Source organism: Halichoerus grypus, chromosome 5 (assembly GCF_964656455.1).
Source record: "Halichoerus grypus chromosome 5, mHalGry1.hap1.1, whole genome shotgun sequence".
Lineage (NCBI taxonomy): Eukaryota > Metazoa > Chordata > Mammalia > Carnivora > Phocidae > Halichoerus > Halichoerus grypus.
In genome coordinates, this window is record NC_135716.1 from 139,333,705 (window position 1) to 139,358,523 (window position 24,819).

The window sequence follows — 24,819 nt, forward strand, 5'->3', positions numbered from 1 at the left end:
TGTCAGCATCCCCACCAGAGTGGTACATTTGTTACAACTGATGAGTCAACATTGATGTACTACTACCACCCAGAGTACAAAGTTTACATTAGGGTTCACTTTTGGTGTTGTACGTTCTGTATGTCAGACACATTTACAGTGACATGAATCCATCGTCACAGCATCATACAGAGCACTTGGACTGCTCTGAAAATCCCCTGGGTTTTGCCTGTTTATCTCTTCCTCCCTTTTAACCCCAGGTAACTACTGATATTTTTATGATATTCACAGTTTTGCTTTTTCCAGGTAGTCATATTGTTGGGATCATATAATATGTAGCTTTTTCAGTTTGGCTTCTTTTCCTTCGTTCATTTAGGGTTCCTCCATGTCTTTTCACTGTGTGATAGCTTATTTCTTTTTAGTGCTAAATAACATTCTTTATACTAGAGTTAAGTGGTTAACAAACTACTATATCACTGTATTAGAGTATTCTGAATTTTACTTATTTTTACCTTTACCAATGTGTTTTATATTTTCATACGTTTTCATGTTACTAATTAGCATTCTTTCATTTTCAGCTCAAAGAACCTCTTTCAGCATTTCTCATAAGGCAGGTCTAGTGTGAATGAATTCCCTCAGCTTTTGTTTGTCAGGGAAAGTCTTTCTCTCCATTTTGGAAGGACAGCTTTGCTAGGTAAAGTATTCTTGGTCGGCAGGGTTTTTTTGTTTTGTTTTGTTTTGTTTTTGTTTTTGTTTTCTTTCTTTTTAGCACTTTGAATATATCCTCCCACTCTCTCCTGGCTTGCAATGTTTCTGCTGAGAAATCAGGTTTATGCAGGTTTCCTTGTATGTGAGGATTTTTTTTTCTCTTACTGCTTTTAAAATTCTTTGCTTTTAATTTTAAACAGTTTTATCATAATGTGTCTTGGAGAAGATCTCTTTGAGTTGAATTTGTTTGGGCACGTATGAATTTCATGAACTTGGATGTCAAATCTCTCCCCAGATTTGTGAAGTTCTCAGCCATTATTTCTTTAAATAAACTTTCTACCCATTTCCTCCTTTTTTCTGGTACTATAAAAATACATAGTTTCTTTTCATGGTATTCTATAGTTCATGTAGACTTTTTTACTCTTTTTTATTCTTTTTTTCTTTGTTCTCTTCTGACAGGATAATTTCAAATGCTCTCTTGTCTACCTCATAGATTTTTTGTTGTGCTTAATCAGGTTTGATATTTATGCTCTCATTTGTACTTTTCATTTCATTCATTGTATTCTTCAACTCCAGAATTTCTGCTTGGTTCTTTATGATTTCTGCCCCTCTTTTAAACTTCTTGTTTTGTTTGTGTATTGTTTTCTTGATTTTGTGGAATTGTCTTTCTGGGTTTTCTTAGCTCACTGAGTTCCCTTAAAAAAACCATTTTCAATTCTTTTTCAGGCAAACCACAGATCAGTCACTGGAAAGCTACCACATTCCTTTGGTATGTCATATTTCCTTGATATTTCGTGTTCCTTGAAGTCTTATATTGCTCTCTTTGCATGTGAAGAAGCAGTCACCTCCTCTAGTCTTTATTGACTGCCATCAGGAGAGAAATATCTTCCATCAACCCTGTTGGGGATTCTGAGACTTTCTCAAACTTTACAATATTCTGCTCCATACTTTTTCCTTCTTGTGGGGGAATTCTTAAAATTGTATGCCTTCTCTTGACCCTGCAGAACAGGGTCAGGTGCTGACAGCCTTCCATTTGTTTTTCCTGGGATGGTGCTAAATGCTCAAGTTAGTGCGTTTTCTTCCAATCCTACAGAATTAGGCCAGCTTTCTGTGCATGCTCACTAGCTATCTGCAAAGGCTTGGTCTTGCTGCCCTCAGGGGCATTTTACAAGCATCCAACCATGGGGTACTGTGTGTGTGTGGGTGAGGCACACTGAGTGTTGGGGGGGGCCAGTTGGGGATATCTACAGGCAAGACGTTCCTACTGGCTCACAGGCAGACTTCCTAATGGAGTCTGCAATGCAATTAGTAGTACTACATCCCTTGGATGCCCTCTGAGGGGCCTGGCTGTTGTTCTCCAGCCACCTCCTGCCACCCCCCCCCCCCAAGTTGTGCAGCACATCCCAGTATACTGGATTGGGCAAGAAAGAAGTCTATGTATTTGGCAGCATCCTGCATAGCTTGGGAAGCCAGATGCTCATTCATACATTCTCATGTGTCTTTGTGGGAGAAATCATGGGCCTAGAAGGTCTCTTTTGGCACTGAGCTGTGCCACCTTGAGGGAGGGGTGACACAAGTAAAATAAAACTATTCCTCTTGCCCTCTTCATTATGTCCAATAATGGATTTTTTTTTTCCAGTGGCATGATGGAATTTCTCTGCTGGACTATTGGACTTCCATAAAGGCACCCTTGTCCATGGGTGATTGTCAAAATCAGTGTTCTTTGGTGGTAAGATAGAAGAAAACTCCTATTTTGCCATTTTGATGACTCATTCTCCAATAATCATCTTTCAGACTTGGAATAGAGCTACAAGTGTTACATAAGTTTTATGACACTCACAGTGATGAGTTCCTTGGGAATGAAGATATTGTACCTCTAGGGATGATGTTATGGACTGAATTGTGTCCCACCGAAATTCATATTTTGATGCTCTAGGTGCCAGTGTAACTATACTTGGAGATAGGGCCTTTAGGAAGGTAATTAGGGTTAAATGAAATCATTAGGGTGGGGTGCTAATCCATTAAGGAGTGGTGTCTTTATGAGAAGAGAGAGATGTCAGGAGCATGCATAGAGAAAATCCATTTGAGTACACACCTGAGTAAAGAAGGCTCAGGAGAAACCGATCCTACCAGTACTTTAATCCTGGATTTCCAGTCTTAGGAACTGTGAGAAAATAAATATATGTTGTTTAAGTCACCTAGTCTATAATATTTTCCTATGGCAGCCCTAGCAGACTAATACAGATGGCATCTGGCCTCTTTTACCTTTATGGAGGCTTCAAATTATATTAGATTTGTTCTCAAAAGTTTCAATAATTCATGCCTTTTATAATGGTAAATATCCATGTTTATTTAAAGGAACAGTTGTTGTGTAGATTAAATTAAATTGTTAGGATTGAAAAGCAAGATAGCTTTTCATACCATAGAAGAGAGCGTGAGAAGGACAGCTCTGAAAAATGAATAGGCAAGTGGGAAAATGTGCTGTAGAGAAAGTACCAGTTGTTTTTTTTTTTTCTGACACTAAATGTGAACCTGATATATTTGTTCTTTTGCACATTAATATGAGCAGCAGCAGGGCCACAGCCACATCCTGAGGGCCTTTGAGAGGAATGAAAATGTGTGACAAGTCATTTAATAAGCAAGAGGTTCACACATTCCCAAAAAGACATTAAAGAAATTGCAAATAGGCAAGTATATAGTATTTATTGAGCTCTACCTCTGTGCCTTGCTAGGTGCTGAGCCATTTATTAAGAGTTTTTATAGAGTTTGTATTAATAAGTATAGTATTTTATTAATCGGGCAATTCTAGTTGTAGTAACAAATAAATTCCAATATGTTAGTAGATGAACTTAGGAGAAATTTGTTTCTTGATCATATTACAGTCCAAACCAGCATTCCTGTCTAGTGGGAGTCTCTTCTATGTGGTAATTAGGCAATCAGAACTTCTTTTGCTCGGTTATCCCTGAGGTCCTTTCACCTGGAAGAAGGGGGAAAAGATGGAGAATTACACTGGCTGCTTTACCACTTGGGTTCATGAGTGATGCTCTGTACTTCTTACATTTCATTTGTTAGACCTAGTCACATGGTATCATTCAAGTGCATGCTTTTTCTTCAATTGTGTGGATTTGTCACTGGATGGTAGTTGTTCAGACAGGTACTACTGAGTCCCCTCTTGCATAAAGCTAGAGCCCTGTTACCAGTTCACATTAATGGAATATGAATGGAAGTGATGGATATCACATCCGGGCCATGGTGGTTAAAAGTGGGCATCATTTTTCACCCTGTTGTTTCCCTTCCAGTGATGATAAGACCCTGGGGCATGGCAGGGCCTCAAAGCAAAGGAACCTGGGTCTCTGGATGACCATTTAGAATGTTTCCCATTTCATTCACCATGACTACTTTCATTTTATTGCAGGGGAAGCAGAATACACTTTTATTGTGTTAAGTCTCTGAAATGTTGGGATCTCTTCGCTACAGTGGCTAAGGTTACTCTAACAAATTCACATGACCTCATCTAGAAGCAAGAGAGGAAGGTATGATCTCTGGTCATACAATCACTTCTCAATGAAAAATGTCTCAATACTTTGGAAATAAGAGTACAGCCTTTGACTGCCTAGTTAGCTGACTCTGCCCAAGCACTTTCCCAGTGCCTGACATTGCTGAATGAATAAATGACCCATAATTAAATTGATGCCTCTTTGGGGGGAAGCTCTATGGAAGTTGGTGTAGCTATTAAAGACTGCTATGAACATCTTGATTTATTTATATACATTATTTTATTTAACTCCAGTGATAATCCAATGAGTTAGGTTTCATTTTACTCCACTCATTTACTTGTATGTTGTTCTTTCTTCTTGAACTGTGAGCTTCTTGCCATTAGGATTGGTGTCTAACTTTTCCTTGTGTCCTTAGTGACTGGCACATAGTGGGGAGTCAATGCTTGTTGCCTGAAAACATGCATGGCCAGGTGGATGGATAGATACTGGTTAGTATCTACAAGTCCAAGTACCCAAGTACGTGTCATATAGGATTTACGTGTCAGAGCTGAGGGGCAAAACAGAGTAGGAGAAGGGTTTTGGGAATAGATATGTATGCTAGGTGTGGGGTAGAGGCTAGGTGCTAGACAGTAAGCTGATCTTCAGTTGGGAGAAATTCTCCAATTGGGAGAAATTCCAGTCAATAAATTGAAGCACAAATTAGGAATATATGGTTTGGTGCTAGAGTCTAAGCAAGTGGTGAGTAGGTCTCTAGAGTTGAGGATCTAGTTGTCCTTTAGATGTTCTAGGCAAGTAGTCCTGAATCTTTCGGGCTACATATTTCTCATCTACAAAGTTGCTAATTTAGTAAAAACCATGTATCTAAAATGCTTAGTTATCTAAGATAGAAGAGCAATCAGAATTTCCTGGGTAATGTCAGCACTTTTTTTAAAAAGCATCAGATGTGCAGATTTAAGTTAATCTTCCTCAGTCTGTTTCATCTCATTATCAGTCTTAGAAGGTGCCCTTTTTGTGTTATATTTTAGTACTTTCTCCCTTCATGTCTTTCCCCACCTCTGCATCCTCCCGCTCCACAATTGCCACACAAATGGTATATTGGATACATGCCCTTCTTAGCCATCTGCCCCGCAAGGGGCACTGTAGCCTGCTGTGTGAGAATACAGGCGTTAGAACGTGGAGTCCACCCTCACACGACAGCAGGATCTTGGGCAAGCCGTTTAGCCTCTCTGTGCCTCAGTTGCTTAATTTGTATATGATTGTTTGATGAATACATAGGTTAATATGTCTACAGTATAAAATTAGTGACTGGCATAAAGTAAGTGCTTGTAAACCTTTGAAAATATACATATTGTTTATGTGTTTAAAATGGAGGTATTTATAGATCAGTAAATTTCATTTAGTTTACTTTCATCGCTGTTAAGGTCTATGGGTTTTGACAAATGTGTACTGTCATGAATCCCCCACTGTAGTACTATACAGAAGAGTTTCCACTGCCCTAAAATCCCTGTGCTTCACCTAATCAACCCTTCCCCTCTACAAATCCCTGGTATCCACTGATTTGTTTTCTGTCTCTGTCATTCTGCCTTTTCCAAGGTGTCATAAAAATGGAATCATAAACTATGAAGTCTTTTAGACTGGCTCCTTTCATGTAACAATATGCATGTAAGATTCATCGGTGTTGTTGCATGGCTTAATTATCACTGGCTAGTATGCCATTGTATGAATTGTCACAGTTTGTTTACCATTCACCTACTGAAGGACATCTGGGTTACATCAAAGTTTTGGCAATTATGAATTAAGTCACTGAAATCATTTCGATGTAGATTTTTGGGTGGACATTGCATCTATTTTTAAAATTAAAATTGGCTTATATTTTTATTTTCTCATCTTGTCATCTGATTTCAGTATCAAGTATATATTAGCTTCACAAAATGAATAAGGTTGTTTTACCTCTTTTTCTGTTCTTTTTTTATTTTTATTTTTATTATTTTTATTTTTTTTTAAAAGATTTTATTTATTTATTCATGAGAGACAGAGAGAGAGACAGAGGCAGAGGGAGAAGCAGGCTCCCCGCGGAGCAGGGAGCCCGATGCGGGACTCGATCCCAGGACCCTGGGATCATGACCTGAGCCGAAGGCAGACGCTTAACCAACTGAGCCACCCAGGCGTCCCTTTCTGTTCTTTTTTTAAAGATTTTTTTTTATTTATTTGAGAGTGAGAGACAGAGATAGCAACACAGATGATGAGAGAGAGCAGGATTGGGGAGGAGAGGGAGAATCAGTCTCCCCACTGAGCAGGGAGCCCGATGCAGGGCTCTTTCCCAGGGCCCTGAGATCATGACCTGAGCTAAAATTAGATGCTTAACTGACTGAGCCACCCAGGCGCCCTTCTTTTTCTATTCTTAAAATAAACTTGTTTAGATTGGAATATTTATTTCTTAAAAATTTAGTAGAATTCATCTGAAAATTTGTCTATGCTGTGGCTTTTTAGGTGAGCAAAGGTTTTTGGTTACTTTTTCATTTTTAAAAATGATTATCGATTCATTAAAATTTTCTAATTTCACATGTGCCAGTTTGGACATTTTATATTTTTCTAGAAACATATCAGTTTTCTATAGGTCCTCAGAAATCTTGTTGTTTTATAAAAATCTCTATTATATCTGAATTTATTTCTCTTTTTTCCTTCTGTGCATGTGTGGTTGTGGGTATGCATGTGCATATGTATGTAGTTTCTTCTATGTTTGTCAGTTTGTTCTTACTAGAGATTTATCTATATTACTAATCTTTTTTTAAAAAATTATGATTTGCTGTTTATCTGTTTTTTTCACTTATTTCTATTCTTTATTATTTCTTTCTTGTTTCTTTGTGTTTATGTTAATATTCTTTTTCTAGCTTCTTTTATTGTGTAAAAACAGGTAGCATGACATCTACCCTTTTAACATATTTTTAATTGTATAGTACAGTACTGCTAACTATATGCATATTGCTTTACATATTTACAATTATAAAAACAAGTAACATGACATCTACCCTTTTAGCATATTTTTAATTGTATAATACAGTACTAACTATACGCATATTGCTTTACAATTTTATAAGATATTTACAATATTTACAATATTACAGATTTCCAGAAATTTTTCATCTTGCATGACTGAGACTATACTCATTGAGCAACAATTCCCTATTTCCCTCCCCACATCCCTTGGCAATCACCATGGTGTTAACTGCTTCTTTGAGTCTGACTGCTTTAGATAACTCATATAAGTGGAATCAGGCAATACTTGTCCTTCTGTGATTGGCTTTTTTCACTTAGCATAATGTCTACAAGGTTCATCCATGGTGTAGCCTATGACAGAATTTCTTTCTTTTTTAAGGCTGAAGAGTATTTCATTGTATGTTTATATTACATTTTGCTTACCCATTTATCCCTGATGGACATTTATGTAGTTTCCACTTTTTGGCTATTGTGAATAATGCTGCAATGAACATGGAAGTGCAAATATCTCAAGATTCTGCTTTCAATTCTTTTGGATAAATACCCAGAAGCAGGATTGCTATATCATGTGGTAGTTCCATTTTTAGTTTTTTGAAAAAGCTCCTTAGCTTTTCCATAGTGAATGCAGCATTTTATATCCCCATCAACAGCGCACAAGGGTTCCAATCTCTTCACATTCTTGTCAATACTTACTTTCTCTCTTTTAAAAATAGTGGCCATCCTGGGGCGCCTGGGTGGCTCAGTCATTAAGCATCTGCCTTCGGCTCAGGTCATGATCCCAGGGTCCTGGGATCGAGCCCCGCATCGGGCTCCGCACTCCGTGGGAAGCCTGCTTCTCCCTCTCCCACTCCCCCTGCTTGTGTTCCTGCTCTCACTATCTCTCTCTCTGTCAAATAAATAAAATCTTTAAAAAAAAAAAATAGTGGCCATCCTAACAGTTGTGAGGTGCTATTTCATTGTGGTTTGATTTGAATTTCCCTGATTATTGGTGATGTTGAGTATCTTTTCATATATTTGTTGGCCAACTGTATGTCATCTTTGGAGAAATACCTATTCAAGTCTTTTGCCCACTTTGAAATAAATTATAATTATTATTTTTGCTATTGAGCTGTACTCTTTTAGCTTATTAAATGCTAAGTTTATTTGTTTTCAGTCTTCCCTATTTTTTAAAATAGATTTATTTATTTATTTTAGAGAGAGAGCATGGAAGTGGGGGGAGAGGCAGAGGGAGAGAGAGAATCTCCAGCAGACTCCCCCCTGAGCATGGAGCCCAGGACCCTGAGATCATGACCTGAGCTGAAATCAAGAGTTGGACGCTTAACTGACTGAGCCACCCAGGTACCCCAAGTCTTCCTTATTTTTTAATTAATGTACTCAGAAACTAAAATTTTCCTTTTAAATACTTCTACAGTTGTGTCTCACAAATTTTGTCATGTAGCTCTTATATTGTTTTTCAGCTCTAATTTTAACAGTTTCTTTCTGACTTAATTTTAACTCATGGGTTACTTAGTGGTATTTTAATTATTAGGATCAAGAAATTTTAAAGTTATTCTTTTGTAATTATTTATGATATTATAGTAGTGTTATTTTAATTATTAGATATATAAGCTTATAAAGTTATCTTTTTGTAATTTATTTATGATATAATATTTATCATCTTAAATTTGATGCTCAAGCATTCTGTTCTTCAGCATTTGTTTGGTATAAATTTCCATCTGTTTACTTTTAACTGTTTTCTCTTCACTTTATTTATTTATTTAGTTTTTATTTAAATCCCAGTTATTTAATATACCGTGTAGTATCAGTTTCAGGTGTACAATATAGTGATTCAACATTTCCATACAACACCAGTGCTCATCGTGACAAGTACACTCCTTTATCCTCATCACTTATTTCACCCATCCCCCCCCACACTGCCACCTCCCCTCTGGTAATCATCAGTTTGTTCTCTATAGTTAAGAGTCTGTTTCTTGGTTTGCTTCTCTCTCTCTCTTTTTTTCCCCGTTTGTTTTGTTTCTTGAATTCCACACATGAGTGAAATTATATGGTATTTGTCTTTCTCTGACTGACTTATCTTGCTTAGAATTATACTCTCTAGCTCCATCCACATCATTGCAAATGGCAAGATTTCATTTTTTATGGCTGAGTAATATTTAAATCTATTTCTTACATTCAACATATTGCTGGATTTAAAAAATATTCTGAAAATCTCAATATTTGGATTAGTTAGATGAAGCTTTTTTCATTATTATAAATAATGATAAAACTTATTTTTATTATATTATTTATATTTCCTAGTAGGCATATTTTCTTTTCCTGCCTTTCTTTGTCTTTCTCTGCTTTTCTTTCCTCCCTCCCTCACCCCTCTTTCCTTCTTTCTTTTCCCCCCTCCTCCTCCTCCTCCTTTTTTATCATAATTCCCTTTACAAAGACCATATTTTCTTATGCAGGCTCAGAAGTTGTTTACTGTTCATGCTTATATATAAATGATAATTCAACTGGATATAAAATTTATTTCAAGTCCTTGTCCAAGATAAAAATATTATACTATTTTCTTCTTATATTCAATGTTGGTATTGAAAATTTTAACATCAATTTGATTCCTCTCCTGTTTTAGGCAAATTGCTTTGCTCTCTGGAATTCATTTTTTGTCCGCTTTGAGAATTGGGTGCTTTGGATATTCTTTTTAATATATCTAGTCATTTAAAAATCTATTCTGTGTCAAACTCTATAATCCCTTTTAATTTATTGCAGATTTTTTTATTTTGGCAAATTATTGGTCATTGTTCTTCAAGTATGGTTTTTCCTCCTTTTATTCCTCTCATTTCTCTTATTCCTCTCCTTTAATGGTACTACCACTAAATATTGATAACTCTACATCTCTGTTCTGTATCTCTTAACTTTTTTTCTTTTTATTTAAAATTTCTTTTTAAAAATTTTATTTGCTTTTATTAATTTATTATTTAAACCTTATCATATTACTGAGCTAATTTATTAATTTAATAAATATTATTTGAATGAACAATGGCCAATATTTCTTAATACCTCCTGGGATAATTCTTTGACTGGATCTTCTGGCCAACCCAATCACTTTTGATTCTATATCCTGTTATTCAGCCTACCCATTGAGTTCTTTACTACAGCAATTATGTTTTTGTACCCAATAAATCCAAGTGATTGTTTTTCATACTTGCTTATTTCTGGTTTGTTTTCCCATTATGCTTCTTTTCCTCTCTGTAAATATTTAATTATACCTTAAAAAATCATTGCTCTATTTGTTTCATCTATTCTTCTGCTAGTGTTATTTTTGTGTCATTATTTTCCCCTATGAGCTAATTTTTGTATTTGCGCTGCCAAAGCGAGCACTTCCCCTGTGAGCTAATATTTCCTTGGAACTCTGTTACTTTGGTCACCAGTGTGTACCTAGAAGAAATTTGACATGTGAGCCCCTGCTTGTGATTTTCTGAATAATTTTCTTGGGGAGCTAGTGGTGGGGAGTTCCCCTGGAGTTGTAATCCAGGCTTAACCAGTGCCTGTTCGCTGCTCTCTCCCTCTGTGCTGGGGGCACTTCCCTTAGTGCATCTTCTACAGGACTGCTATGTTCTGAAGACTGTGTTGCCTCGCCCATGGATGGGTCATGGAAGGGAGATGAAGAAATAAGGAGAGCTACTGAATTAAAAAAAATAAAGTAGAGGGAACATTCACAGACAATATTGATCACAGTTCCAGTAGCAGTAGCATGTGGACCAGATCAGACCTGTCATTTGGCTATGGCTCTTTCCCAGCCTGATGTCCATCCAGCCTCTCATGGGAGTCTGTGAACATCTACTCTTCCTTCCTTCCTCCCTTCCTTCCTCCCTTCCTTCCTTCCTTCCTCTCTCTCCTCTCTCTTCCTTCCTTCCTTCCTTCTTCTTCCCCTTCCTTCCTTCCTTCCTTCCTTCCTTCCTTCCTTCCTTCCTTCCTTCCTTCTTCTTCTCCTTCCTTCCTTCCTTCCTTCCTTCCTTCCTTCCTTCCTTCCTTCCTTCCTTCCTTCCTTCCTTCCTTCCTTCCTTCTTCTCCTTCCTCCCCTTCCTTCTCTTCCTTCCTTCCATCTTTCAGGGACCCAGAGTAATTACTGGGTCTATTATCTTTTGCTAGCTTCCATGAATCCTGTTTAGAACACTATGTGCTTTAACCTTTTAAAACGCAATCATTTTAGAAATTAGTCAGAACATATATTCCCTGGGCTTGTTAGCTCAAAGAAATGTTTTATATGCAGGAAAAGATTAAGTTGTAATATGTTTTATGCTGTAAGAGAAGGAAAAAAACTGAATGTGTGAATCTATTGCTGGCAAATGATGATTTTGAGTAAGATATGGAAAAAGATTAGAAGTGAGGTTTTAAAAAAACATTGCTTTGAAAGCAGGTGTCATATATCACCTCCTCCTAGTGAGTATAATTACTTGGTTTTCAGTGACGTCTGTGCTTCCTAAGTGAAAGGAGAAATGTGGAAGACATTTCAAAGAGTTTAGCTGTTTATTTTATTTATTTATCTCTTGGTTGTCTTTCCTAATCACAGAGAAACCCTTGTCTGATTAATAAACAATTTCTGGCGCTGTTTCAGAATCTGGCTGCAATGCATTTGCTATTTGATATCTGGGAGATGTACAACATGTTCACAGTGAATTCTCCAACTGAAAACAGTAGAGTTCAAATAAAGTCAATTAATTCACAGAGTGAATGGATTGAAGCCCAGAATCTCGTGTCTTGTGGAGGCCTTTTTGATTCACTTGCCAAAAGATATCTGTTTATAAATGCATTAAATGTACTCTAGCAGTTACAACCTGATGTGATTTTTTTTTTTCTTCCTGTGTTATGGCTGATCTTAGATAATTGAGTTACATTTTACATACATTTCAAACTTCTTTCTAACACCCTCCTTCTCTCTGTAATTCACTCACATCTTCCTGCTTTAACACAGAGACCTTTTCTCTCATTTCTTCTTGTTCTCCCCCTCACTTTCACCTTCTTCTTTTCTTCCCTTCTTGTTTCCTTCCCCCATTATCTTCTTTCAGTTCTCTTACTCCCCGTGCTTTCCTTATCTTACCGACTTCCTCTCCCCCGCCTTCCTTTACTCCCTTCCCTCTACCAGCTTCCTCACCTGGGGTTGCTGAAGCTGCTCCCCTGCAGGAGCGTGAATACAGTCTCTCTGAGCACATCAGGAGCCTCATTCTCCTGTGCTTCTGTTTCCATAATCCCTTCACACGGTGTGTCTGGGGTGGCCCTCAGCAATGAATGTTCACTGTGGCCCTGGTTCTCACCTAACTTGCCTATGTGCCTTGGTCCTGTACCTATAGCTGGGTTTTTTGTTGTTGTTGTTTGATTTTTTTTTCACATTGGATTCCTCCTTTTTTGTGCCACTTCCGTACTATATGTGAACTCTGGCTTAACGCTTAGCATGAATAGCTATTGATCAGACATCTCTTTTTAAGTCTCATTTTTTAATTTGGGTGCTGTCCCTGATACAAAGGAATCCTATCAGTATCATATTCTGAAAGGTCCGGTAACCAGGATTCTGAATAAGTCTTTACTTTGACTTCAGGTATAACAATCTGCCTAGAGATTTCCATAGCTCTGTCTTTCCCATGATATTGCATGATATTGGGTTCCTTCTTGTACACCAGGTCCAGGCTCCACCTGCCCTGGCTCCACCTTCTCTGGCACTTGATGTTGAACCGTGGGATACTCTAGTAGAAACTGCAGACAAGATGCCTCTGGTCATTCCTGCGTCAGTGCCATCTATTTTCCTCCTTTGCTAGATCATCCCATTCATATTCCTCTTACCATCTCTTTACCTCCAGCCCCACAAATGTTTTCTTCCTTCAGTACAAAGATGGACAAGAATTTGAAGCAGGAGAATAATTAACCCCTCCTTTCTCCAAATATGATTTTCTTGTGTTTTTTTGACCAACCTTAATTTTTTCCTTTATTCTCTTTCCTATTAGTATTTCTTTATTTTTTTCTTTTTAGTATTGCTTGCAAACATCTCATCTTGACTGTGTCTTTAAATATTAGAGTTCATGAGCCCTTGGGACCCTCTTCTCACCCACACCCTTTCCTGCTTTGACCTCATCTGTTCCTGCTGTTTCATAAGCCATCCTAATGTATTATTGCCTTAATGTAGTATTGCCTAGTGATTTTCTCAGGACATCTAGTTTTGTTCATTCTGTATGCTTAATGTTAATGGACCTGTGTTCACAAATTAATAAAATGAATATCTTCTTTGAGTGATTTTATGAGCTTTCCATGGTATAGTGTTTGCAAAATTTCTCTGTAAAGCACAAAACACTAAATAGTAGTGGCTAACATTTACTAAGAAAAATCTGTATTTCAGCAACTCCTTTAAGCATTTTATATGTTTCCTTCAGAGAATCATCACAGCTTCCTGTTAGCAGAAACTGCTATTGTCCCCATTTTATAGATGATGTAACTGATGCTAAAGGACAATGTATTAGTTGCAGTACAAATTTGGGGGAAAAAGGTACTGACTTTGTCTTATTTAAGGAAAAGGAATCTATTAAAAAAATCATCAGGTTGATTGGAAAATCAGGTTCAGAAGATACTCACCAGAAACACTACCCAAGGTCAACCCCAGAAAATTGGTTCATAAAGGAAAACATTGCTACTGCCAAAATAGAACTAGCAATTAGAGGACAGGAGACACCAACAGCTGGAATGTTATTTTGCAATGGTAACCACCAAAGGAGAGGATTCTCCATGGCCCTGCTTCTTTGGGTTATGAGCTAATTTAAAGCCCGTGGTGGAGGCTGCTGATTGGCAGATTCAAATGCTCAAGTCCTGTCTGCCAAGGAGACTATAAAAGCAAGCATTCAGCCTCTAGCTTCTGTGGTGAGGATCAAGGTACGCTCCAACCAAGATTTATAAGGCAGAAAATATCTCAAATATGCAGGAGTTTAGATTATAAGTAAATTAAAAGAATGGCAAATGTCCATTATAAGAATTTGCCCAAAGTCACAATGCTAAGATGTTAAAGGAGGGTTTGCTAAGACCTAGGGATGAACTACTTTACTATGCTGCTTCATGGGCTAGAAATGGAAGCTAGTGGAGAAAACTGTTTAAGCAAAAGTAGGAATCCTAAAATACAAGTGTTGAAAGTCTCCTTAGAGGTGACCTTGAATGGAATTCCTTTTAGACTCCCCTCATCACTCCCTTGAGACACATTGTCTTCATTAACCCAAGTTTGGTTAATTCCATTCCAGCAGACTGGTGCTACATAACTTTCACCACTGCTTCTTAATCTTGGCATTGTAGCTTCTGGCTTGGCATCTCTCTCTTAGATTTCTGATTTTTGGCTTGTGTTGTGTGTTTGGCTCCAGTTACAGTTTCCTGCTAGATAACATTCATTTTTGTAAGTATATGTGTTTTTTAAACAAACATATAGTGAACTCCTCTTATTTCTTAGGCTCCTCCATGTATATTATCTCACTTATCCTAATTAACCCTTATAACAAATTTGCAATGGAGGCACTATTATTGCTTTGTTCCAGATAAAGACACTGAGGTTTAGAAAGATTAATTAATTTGCCCAAATTGCCACATCTTATAAATTTATAAATAGAAATCTGGTATTTAAAGCCAGTGTTGTCTGACATCTGAGGATGTCCTTAGTCCAACATGTCACCTCACTGTATCTTCTGGTTACTCTACTTCCCTGACCACTGTTGACAGAATGCTCAGAAGGTTCCCCTTGACCCCCATTCCCTTCTCCCAACACCTGACATCTTGCTGTTTTAAATCCTTTATGTTCTAAGACATTCTTAATATGTGAGTGGTGAACATCTATTTTTCATCTTCTTTTTGGATAGCAACAGGGGAATTGAGATTTTTCCAGAAGCTGTTTGAAGTAGAAAGTATAACTTTCAGATGTGTTAATGAGAGCTTCAATTCATCCATCCTTATACCATTATTAATTAAGAAGCTAATCAGAAAAATATGCATTAAACACCTACCATATTATAAACATAATGTTTCATCTTTTTTTTTAAAGATTTTATTTATTCATTTGAGACAGAGATACAGAGAGAGAGAAAGCATGAGCAGGGGGAGAGGCAGAGGGAGAGGGAGAAGCAGATTCTCCACCGAGCCAGGAGCCCTATGTGGGGCTCGATCCCAGTATCCTGGGATCATGACCTGAGCTGAAGGCAGATGCTCAACCATCTGAGCCACCCAGGTGCCCCTAATGTTTCATCTTTTTATGGTTTCTTTTAGTTCCACTTCTTTTTTTCCCCTCCATTTTTCTTTATTGAAGTATAATTGACATAACATTATATTAGTTTCAGGTGTACAACATAATAATTTGATATCTGTATATTTTGCAAAATGATTACCAGAATAAGTCTAGTTAACATCCATCACCATACATAATTACAATTTTTTTCCCTTGGGATGAGAATTTACTCTCAGCGATTTTCAAACACCAGTTCTCTGTATTTATGGATCTGTTTCTGGTTTGCTTGTTTGTTCATTTATTTTGTTTTTTAGATTCCACATATAAATTAAACCACATGGTATTTGTCTTTTTCTGTCTTATTCACTTAGTGTAATACCCTCTAGGTCTTTCCATGTTGTTGCAAATGGCAAGATTTCATTCTTTTTTATGGCTGGGTAATAGTCCATCGTGTGTGTGTGTATGTGTGTGTGTGTGTATCATATTCAAACTGCTGAAAACAAAGGAAAATAAAATCTTGAAGTTAGCCAGAGAAAATAGTCACATTACATACAGAAGAAAAAAAAAGAATTATAGCAGATAGCAAATTTCAGAAATCATGTATACTGGGAGATAATGGTGTGACATTCTTAAGTGTTGAGAACCCGAAGAGGTTTTCTAATACCACCCATAACTGAATAACTGAGAATAGGTTTACTCTTTCACTGAAAACAAGTAGGGAACTGGACAAAATATTTAAAATAGTTTTTCATACATTGGGCAACAGGTACTGCAGAATAGTGATCTCTTAGAGAAGGAGAGAAAAATAAGGTGATTGTCCTGGCTATCTATCTGAAGGAGCTTTCTGGACTGTAGTGCAGAAAAGGGAACCCAAGTAGAGTAACCAGAGATACAGTGAGATGACATGTTGGACTAAGGACATCCTCATATGTCAGACAACACTCACTTTACACTGAGTTGAAGTTATAGGGCTAAAAGTTGGGAAGATGTAAGTGTCAGGAATTTTCTAGTCAAATTATAAGGAAAGAGATCTATGGGCAGAAAATCTCCAGAAATATGCACAGCAGTACCCTTGAGTCCTTGGCTGAATTTTAATCTGTTCAGGTATAAAGAATTGAATAAAAACAAATGCCATTAAGATGTAAACTAAATAAAAAGATGCTCAACATCACCCATCATCAGGGAAATGCAAATCAAAACTACAGTGAGATTCATGTCATACCTGTCAGAATGGCTGAAATCAACAACACAAGAAATAACAGATGTTGGCCTGGATGTGAAGAAAAAGGAATGCTCGTGCACTGCTGGTGGGAATGCAAACTGGTGCAGCCATTGTGAAAAACAGTATGGAGTTTCCTCAAAAAGTTAAAAATATATCTACCCCATCATCCAGTAATTGCACTAGTGGGTATTTACCCCCTAAAATGCAAAAACACTAATTCTAAGGGATACATGCACCCCTGTGTTTATAACAACATTATTTATAATAGTTAAATTAAGTGTCCATTGATAGATGAATGGATAAAGAAGATGTGATAGATCTATCTACATATATATCATTCTATCCATATCTATCTATTCATATATATATGAATACTCTTCAGTCATAAAAAAGAATGAAATCTTGTCATTTGTAAAACATGGATGGAGCTACAGACTATAATGCTAAGTGAAATAAATCAGAGAAAAAAAGCTTATGATTTCAGTCATATGTGGAATTTAATAAAACAAATGAGCAAAGGAAAAGAGAGAGAAGTTGAGGAACAGACCCTTAACTATTGAGAACAAACTGATGGTTACCAGAGGGGAGTTGGGTGGGGGGATGGGTGAAATAGGTGATGGGGATAAAGGAGTGCACTTGTCATGATGAGCACTGGTGTTGTATGGAAATGTTGAATCACTGTATTGTACACCTGAATCTAATAGAACACTGTATGTTAATTATCCTGGAATTAAAATTTTTTTAAAAAGATAATAAACTAAATAATCCCAAGAGCTAACACTGGACTGGGAGATGTTTGAATACAGGCATACTTCATTTTAGTGTGCTTCCCTTTATTGTACTTCACAGATATTGCATTTTTTACAAATTAAAGTTTTTTGTTAACCCTGCATAAAGCCAGTCAATCAGCACCATCTTTCCAGTGGCATTTGCTCACTTCATGTCTGTTTCATATTTTGGTAATTTTCACAGTACTTCAAACTTTTATTATTATTATTATTATTATTGTATTTGTTATGGTGATCTGTCATCAGTGATCTTTGAAGTTCCTGTTGTAATTGTTTTGGGGTGCCCTGAATCACACTCACATAAGCATGAGGAAATGGATGATAGACAAAAGAAAGAACAAAATGAAACTTCAAGAGATAAAAAAATGTAGTATTTGAAATGAAAAATAAATTTACTAGATGGAATTAGCAGATTAGAAAATGCAGAATAAAAGGTCAATGAACTTGAAATATACAAATGGAACCACAGAGAGGAAAAAGATTTAACAAATATAGATGGACCACTGCTGCTCACCAAGATGGAGTAATAAGGACTAGATTTATTCTCCCAACTGAAAGAACCAATAAACAACCCCTCCCCCCCAACAAACAAAAATGCAGTGATTATCAGGAAAGGGGAAAAAATAAAGTAGGCCCTTTGATCTCCCTATCTTGCTGCCATGAAAGAATTACCAGGCCATGGTACAACTAATGGGAATCTACATGGAGCCCATTGGACCCCTTGAGTTGAGGTGCTATAGCTGAGAGTCTGGGGATACCAAGGCAGGCTTATAGGTCAAAGTACTGGAGAGGAGAGAGCTTCACAGGGAGTGAACCAGAGATCTGTAGAAGATCTCCATTGAGTATTCTATAGATAAATCAGCTCATACTTGTAGGGACTCTACCTGAGGATAAGGAAAGAATGTCCCAAAATGATAGTGGGAACAGTGTCTGGCACCCAGGCCAGACTGGGAATAGTGCCTGTTTCTACCAGTCAGACTGAAAAAAAAAAAAAAAAAATCAGACCTCATGATTCACCAAGATTTGGGTTGAGCAACCAAAGAATTTGCCTCAGTAGTGGAGGGTAAAGAGCTCCATACTGAGTTCTGCTCTGATCCCGCCCAATAAATATCTTAAAAACAAGCTCTGAAAGGACCAAACTATTTCCATTTTCCAGCATCTGAGAAGAAAACTCACAAATTTGATAGGATACAGAAAATATCTAGCACAAAACAAGACAAATTCACAATATTTGGCATTGAAAGATACCAGGCATATAATAAAGAAGGAAAATATGACCCATAATGAATCAAAGAAGATCGATCAATTAATAATGATTTAGAGCTAACAGATGCAAAATCAGCAGATAAACATATTAAAGCCATTATAACTATATTCCATATGTTCAAAAAGAGACATGGAAGATATAAAAAGGCCCAAATCATACTTCTAGAGATGAAAATTGCAATATCTGAGATGAAAAATTGTTTAATGGGGTTAATGGTTGATTAGACACTGCAGAAGAAAAAAATTAGTAAACTTGAGACACAGCAATAGAAACTATCAAAAGTGGAACATAGGGAGAAAAAATAACTTAAAAAAATAAAGAAAACATCAATAAGCTGTGGAACAACTTTAAGTGGCCAATACAGATATAATTGGATTTACTGATGACTAGGAAAGAGGAAGGACAGAGAAAATATTTGAAGAAATAATCACCCAAACTGTTCCAATTGGATGAATATTATAAACCCATAGGATCAGGATGATTAATGGATCTCAAGTGCAAAAAACATAAAGAAAGTTATACTGAGGAATATCTCATGAAATAGTTCAAAGCCAGTGATACAGAGAAAAAAAAAAAAGCAAATGTATAAAAAAGAGACATGTATAGAGAAATAAAGTTACAGATGACAGCATATTTCTCACTAGAAACACTAAAGTGAGAAGACAGTGGAACACAATCTTTAACATTTTGAAAGATGTCAGTTCTCCTAAACGAAATAAGCCAGTCAGAGAAGCACAAATATCATATGATAATACCTGCACAATATATTTGAACTTGTTTTGCAGCTTAGTAAAAAAAATAAGGATATTAGATTATCTAAAAAAGTAAATATATTCAGAACTAAATTAAGATAAAATTTATTGTTTGAGTGCTTAAAGACTATTTAATAATATAAATGCCCAAACTGTCAACTTCAGTTTTGCAATCATAAAATATGGGCCAGATTTTAGATGATTTTGAATGACTGGATAGATTCATGAAGTTCTATGAAATATTTTTTGGGGTAGGAGAAAACTGTGGTCTAGGTAATATTAAATTACATTACATAGGTGAAAGTACATTTCATGGTTTTCTGTAGAAATGGTACCCATTGTTAATAGAGAAAATGACCCATCTTGTGTCAGGTGAATGGGAGATGTGAGACCAGTGTAGACACTTTTGCAATGTCATTGATGAGAGATATCAAATACTGGAACAAGGGTAGTGGTGGTGGGATTGAAGAGGACTGGATACATTCTGAATATGTAGAGATAAAATCTTCTAGGATAAAGCTTCTTGTTTTTGGCTGCTGTACCACAGATAAGAACCTTTTATTTGGCAGACAAGAAGCTAAGTTTCTAGCTTCCCTTTCCTTAAGATTCCAATTCTGTGCAGACAACCAAACCAGGGATGAGAAATTGCCTTTGCAGAAAAAGGCTTGGAATTGTTTTGAATTTCAGACTGAGTGAGCACAGAGGGTTTGTCCAAACCTTGAAGTTTAGCTTAGAAAGTTTAACAATCATGTGAAGGACGTTAAACTGGGTGTATGTGGGTATTTGAACAGTTGCTAAGATTCGAGGGTCTCAGTTGCAAGTCTGACTCAAGGACCTCACATCTTAGTAGGGACAGCAAGCTCTAGCCAAAGATGATTTCAATTCGCTGTCACATGTACCAAACCCATGGGCTGTAGGGCTAACAGGTAAAGATTCCTAGCTGGTACTGGCAGGAAAATTAAAGAAAGCTTTTAAGACTTTGTGCCTGAAAATGCTAAGCCGAGTTCTCCAGTGAAGGAAATGGGAAAGGGTGCCTCATGGGAATTATAATGTAAGGAGGCATTAGTTAGTCCCTGGAAAACATTCATAGAAACAGTTGTTTGATACTATAATTTTTTTAGCTTTTGCACTTCCCACCTTGAACTGGTAAAAACACTGGTATTTTCAGAGGTGTTCATAGATGTTGTATTTAAAAACAAAACAAAGTAAAACAACACCTAAACACAAGGATTAAGCGATTAAATATATTTCTTATTACAGATTTTCTTGGAGCATTTGATTTACTAGTGTGGATTGCTGTTATTCAAGAGGAATGTAAATACAGTGTATAGCATTTTCCAGACTTATGTGACCACAGAACACTCTTTTTTTTTTTTTTGGTAAAACCCCAATAAACATCTCAAATACGTGCTCTGGGAACAGTTTAGGAAACATTATTGTATCCTATTTGTTTCTTAACTTTTCTTTTGGCATCTGTCAAGGTTATTGAAAAGATATGTTCCTATTCAACTTCTCCTGCTTCTCATTCAAGCTCTTTCTCAAATGACCAAAATCTCATGCTGAATTGGTTTCAGACTTCCGATAGGAGAAAACCTATCATTTCCCCCACAATATTGCAGCAATCATACAACAGTCTGGATCTGATTAGTCTGTCCAGTGCCGCAGCCCGCAGAGCCAGGCCAGGGCCGCAGGGCATCCCAAGGAGACACTACTCCAAGATAGAGCTCAGTGTCCTCAGGGCCCAGCCAGCACCTGCACCTCAAAAATCTCAGATGACATCCACATAGCACCCTTTGCCTCCCCTAGGCCCACTATAGAGCTTTATTGGAAAGGAACCTGGGCAGCCAACACCACATGAAGGGCCTTGATGTTTGTCCTCTTGCAGCTCAAAATCTTCCTTAAGAGGCTGAGCAAACTTGCATGTGTCCATTAATCCCCATTCGTTGCCTAATGACTGTCTCTGAGGTTCTGTGCTCTTTACTTCCCATGAGATAGATGATTAGCATCCTTAGCAGATAAAGAAACTAAAGATTAAAATTTGTCCAAGGTCTTAAGTGGCAGAACTGGCACCCAGACCAGATATAAATGACCCCAAAGCCTGTACTCTTTGATCCCCGCCTTCTATTGTTGTTTGGTGTGAAATATGCAAGGCCAGCTGATGTTTAAGTCTTGGTTTTGAGAGAGGACTCTCTTCCCTCTCCCCATGTGAATGCCTCACAGTGTAGTTCAAAATGTCTTTATTTTTCTTTTCTTTTCCCTTTTTAAAAAGGACAAGCTCCAAGAAATCCCCTTGAGGATTCCTCACATCATCCCTGATCCAAATTCTAAGTGAAGAAACCTTTTGAGGTTTGGTGATTATTTTCAGCACCACATTAAGATAGATGTGTCCTCTAAACTTTATGTGTGGGATTGAGGTCCCCAGGCACACATTCAGGACACCGATAAAGCACTCCCCTGCGAATACCACATGAACAGTATCCCTTTACAATCCCTATATACTACTTCTCAGATATTCCAAAATTTAACTAAAATAATTACTTTATTGGATGGCTATTAACATTACACACTTGATAAAAACCATGTCTTCCCACTACTTTTGCATGTGGTCATAACTTAGTTTATTATTATTTCTGATGATAATAATAATTTCTGATGGTATGAATGAATATTCTTTATGTTTTTCTACACTTGATGTTTTTCTAGTCAGAAACTCCTGCTGTTAATCAGATCCCTCTGAGTATTTCACATCTAGTTTTGATCCCCTTGCCATATCCCTAGGGGGAAAAAAAACCATGTAGTTTTAATTTGATCATGAAGGTTACTGTTTGAATAGATTTTTTAGACTTCAGGCATGCTGGTTATTTAAATTGACTCAGACAGTATAAACCAGGCTCCCTGACATTCCAGAGCCTTCAAGGGTCAGTGGCTTCTGGCAAGTGCCCCAAAGTCTTCTACTTGGGCCTTAACTAAGACAATTCAACATACCAGGTCTTTAGAATTATGTGCATGGTCATAGGATTCCAATAAAGAATATCCCAACCTAAAGCCAGAGTACTTATAGCTGTGAACTTCTCTTGAATAAACTTTCTCCCTCTCATTCTTTTTTGGAATCCTGTAGCCTTTCCATAGATCTTGGTCTTTTGCAATCATACAGGCTTCTGTTGGTTGAGTGATCTCTTTGTGTCCGATATTTTGAATTTCTTTAATTCTCATGATACACCTATTAGGCAACTACCATCAACTCCATTCTATAGATGATGAAACTGTGACTAGAACAAGTGGCTTACTCATTAACTGACTCACTCATTAACTGCTATTAAATGACATAAGCTAAGGTTTAAACCTGCATTTATCATGTATACACAATATTTATTCTTAACATAAATTGAATATTTACTATACTCTAATCACTGTTACGTTAGGTTGAATCACATGAAATTGCGGATCTTTCACCAGAAAACAGTAATTTTATACGGCTTAATCTAACATTTGTCTCATTTGATCTTAACAATAGCTTTATGAAGCAACTGCTGTTAATGTCATTTTATAAGAGAGGAGATTGAAGCTTAGCTATGTTATATAAGATGCACAGGGTTAAAAAGTCAATAAGTAGTGTGCTTTTTTCTTTTTCTTTTTTATCACCAGGCAGTTCTTCTTCACTATGAACTGGTGACTATGATGAAGTGATGTGACATTTTTATTGTCCCCGGTGGTGGCAATTTTGAGTTTGTTAGTTCACTGACTTCATTCAATATATTGAGCACATGCTGTGTGTGTGAATCGTATATATTCAAACTTCGAAGGAACAGTGAGGTAGGAAATTAAGCTGGGTATTCCAGATTTGGGTTTAAAAAAACTCAAAGCCATCTGAGATAGATTTTCTTTAGTGCCTATTTGGTAGATCTTGAAGACTGTTTGTAAAGGATTCAGAAATTGGTTATTATTGGAACAGTATGTAACCTTTCAAAGTTTTTATGTCTAAAGTAACTATGCCCTCTGGATAGTGTGACTACCCTGTTCGATTAGTGTGAGGTTCTGGGGTATTTGTTGTCTAGTCATGTTTGCTGTTCTCTCTGCCTGGAATGCCCAGTTCCTAATCACAAATCTTTTAAGTCTTAGCTCAGTGGTCACATTCTTCAGAGGGCCAATTTTTTTCCAGCTGTAAATGAACTGTCCCTTATTTTGGTTCTCACTACATTTTACTTCCACTTTTCATTTGTCTTCTCTCTTATGTTCATCTGGTTACCCATCCATCCATCATTTATGATACACCTGTAAAGTTCTAGTCACTGTTATAGGCCCTGAGGATACAGAGATGCAGAGACATGGTTCCTCCTCCAAGACCTAGTAGAGGGACAGGTAAGTAAATAGAATATTTCAATACAACTATCATTCTCTATTTTTATTCCAGCTCAACACATCTGAAAGTTGCATTCCTATTATAATGGCTCATGATGGCTGTGATTCTGGTAGTTGGTGAGGACTGGTGGGAGGGAAAAGGGGAAAAGGGAAGCAATGTGTTCCCCTCACCCCAGAATGAGATGGGGACACATGATGCAGGTCTCTTCAGTCCAGCCTCTTCAGGTGGGGATTAGTGTGAGACATGAGCACAGGGGTTAGTGCCACAGAGAGGAAGTATGTTCCCACCGTGCTTGGAGCATCCATGAGGATGGTATAGGGAAGACTTGTGGGAGATGATGTTTGAATTAAATCATGCAGATGAGCTCATTCGGTGAGTACAGGAGGGAAGGAGGTTGGGTAGAGGGCATAGGTAGCAGCTGAAAAGACCTGGAGGTAAAAGACATGGTGTGTGTGTGTGTGTGTGTGTGTGTGTGAGTCTGTGTGCGTATGCATGTAAGAAGTCTGGCATGGCTATGGCAGAGGGCAATGTGGACAAGAATTAAATGGTCAAGAGCAGTGTCCAGATAATGGCATTTTTTAAAAGTCACACTTAATGATTTGGAGAATGGGGACTATGTTATACCTTATATCCATCATTAGACTGTAATCTACCTAAGGGCAGAGATTTTAATGCTGTCCATATCCTGGTATGCCAGACTCCTAGAACATTCTAGGTGCTTCAGAATTGCACTACATTATAGTTACAGCTTGGAGATCATCTCTTGTCTTTCATTCTGGTCTGGCCGGCTTGTCAGGGCTGTGAATTCCAGGAGAACACTGCTAGTTCCTGGGGGACACTGGGGACAGAGAGGCACTTGGCTGGAGGTGAGAAGGTCTGTTTGGAAGAAATAAAGGAGGCTTAAATCCATTATCACAACGACACTTAAATACAGCATTCCTTCTCTGAATGGTATCTGTTCCTGTTTACTTTCTTCCTCGTAGCATCGAGCTGGGCTGCATTTGCTATTTAGGCATAATTAC

General features: G+C 37.3%; 1 protein-coding gene across 11 annotated transcripts in view; it reads left to right on the forward strand.

The window, feature by feature from the left end:
- LOC118546233 (uncharacterized) overlaps window positions 1-24,819 on the forward strand; it is a 567,633-nt gene that overhangs the window by 191,914 nt on the left and 350,900 nt on the right. For 3 of the 11 annotated variants that reach the window (XR_013448159.1, XR_013448158.1, XR_013448160.1), the window contains exon 3: window positions 8,376-8,519. The exons of 7 other annotated variants lie outside the window; for them this stretch is intronic. Coding sequence is in view for 1 of the 4 variants with exons in the window: in XM_078073059.1 (XP_077929185.1) it covers window positions 1,414-1,456; window positions 2,327-2,334 (51 nt within the window). In the remaining 3 variants the exon portion in view is untranslated. Of the gene's footprint in view, window positions 1-1,413; window positions 1,457-2,326; window positions 2,417-8,375; window positions 8,520-24,819 lie in introns of all 11 variants that reach the window. One more of the 11 variants, XM_078073059.1, reaches the window with a different exon arrangement.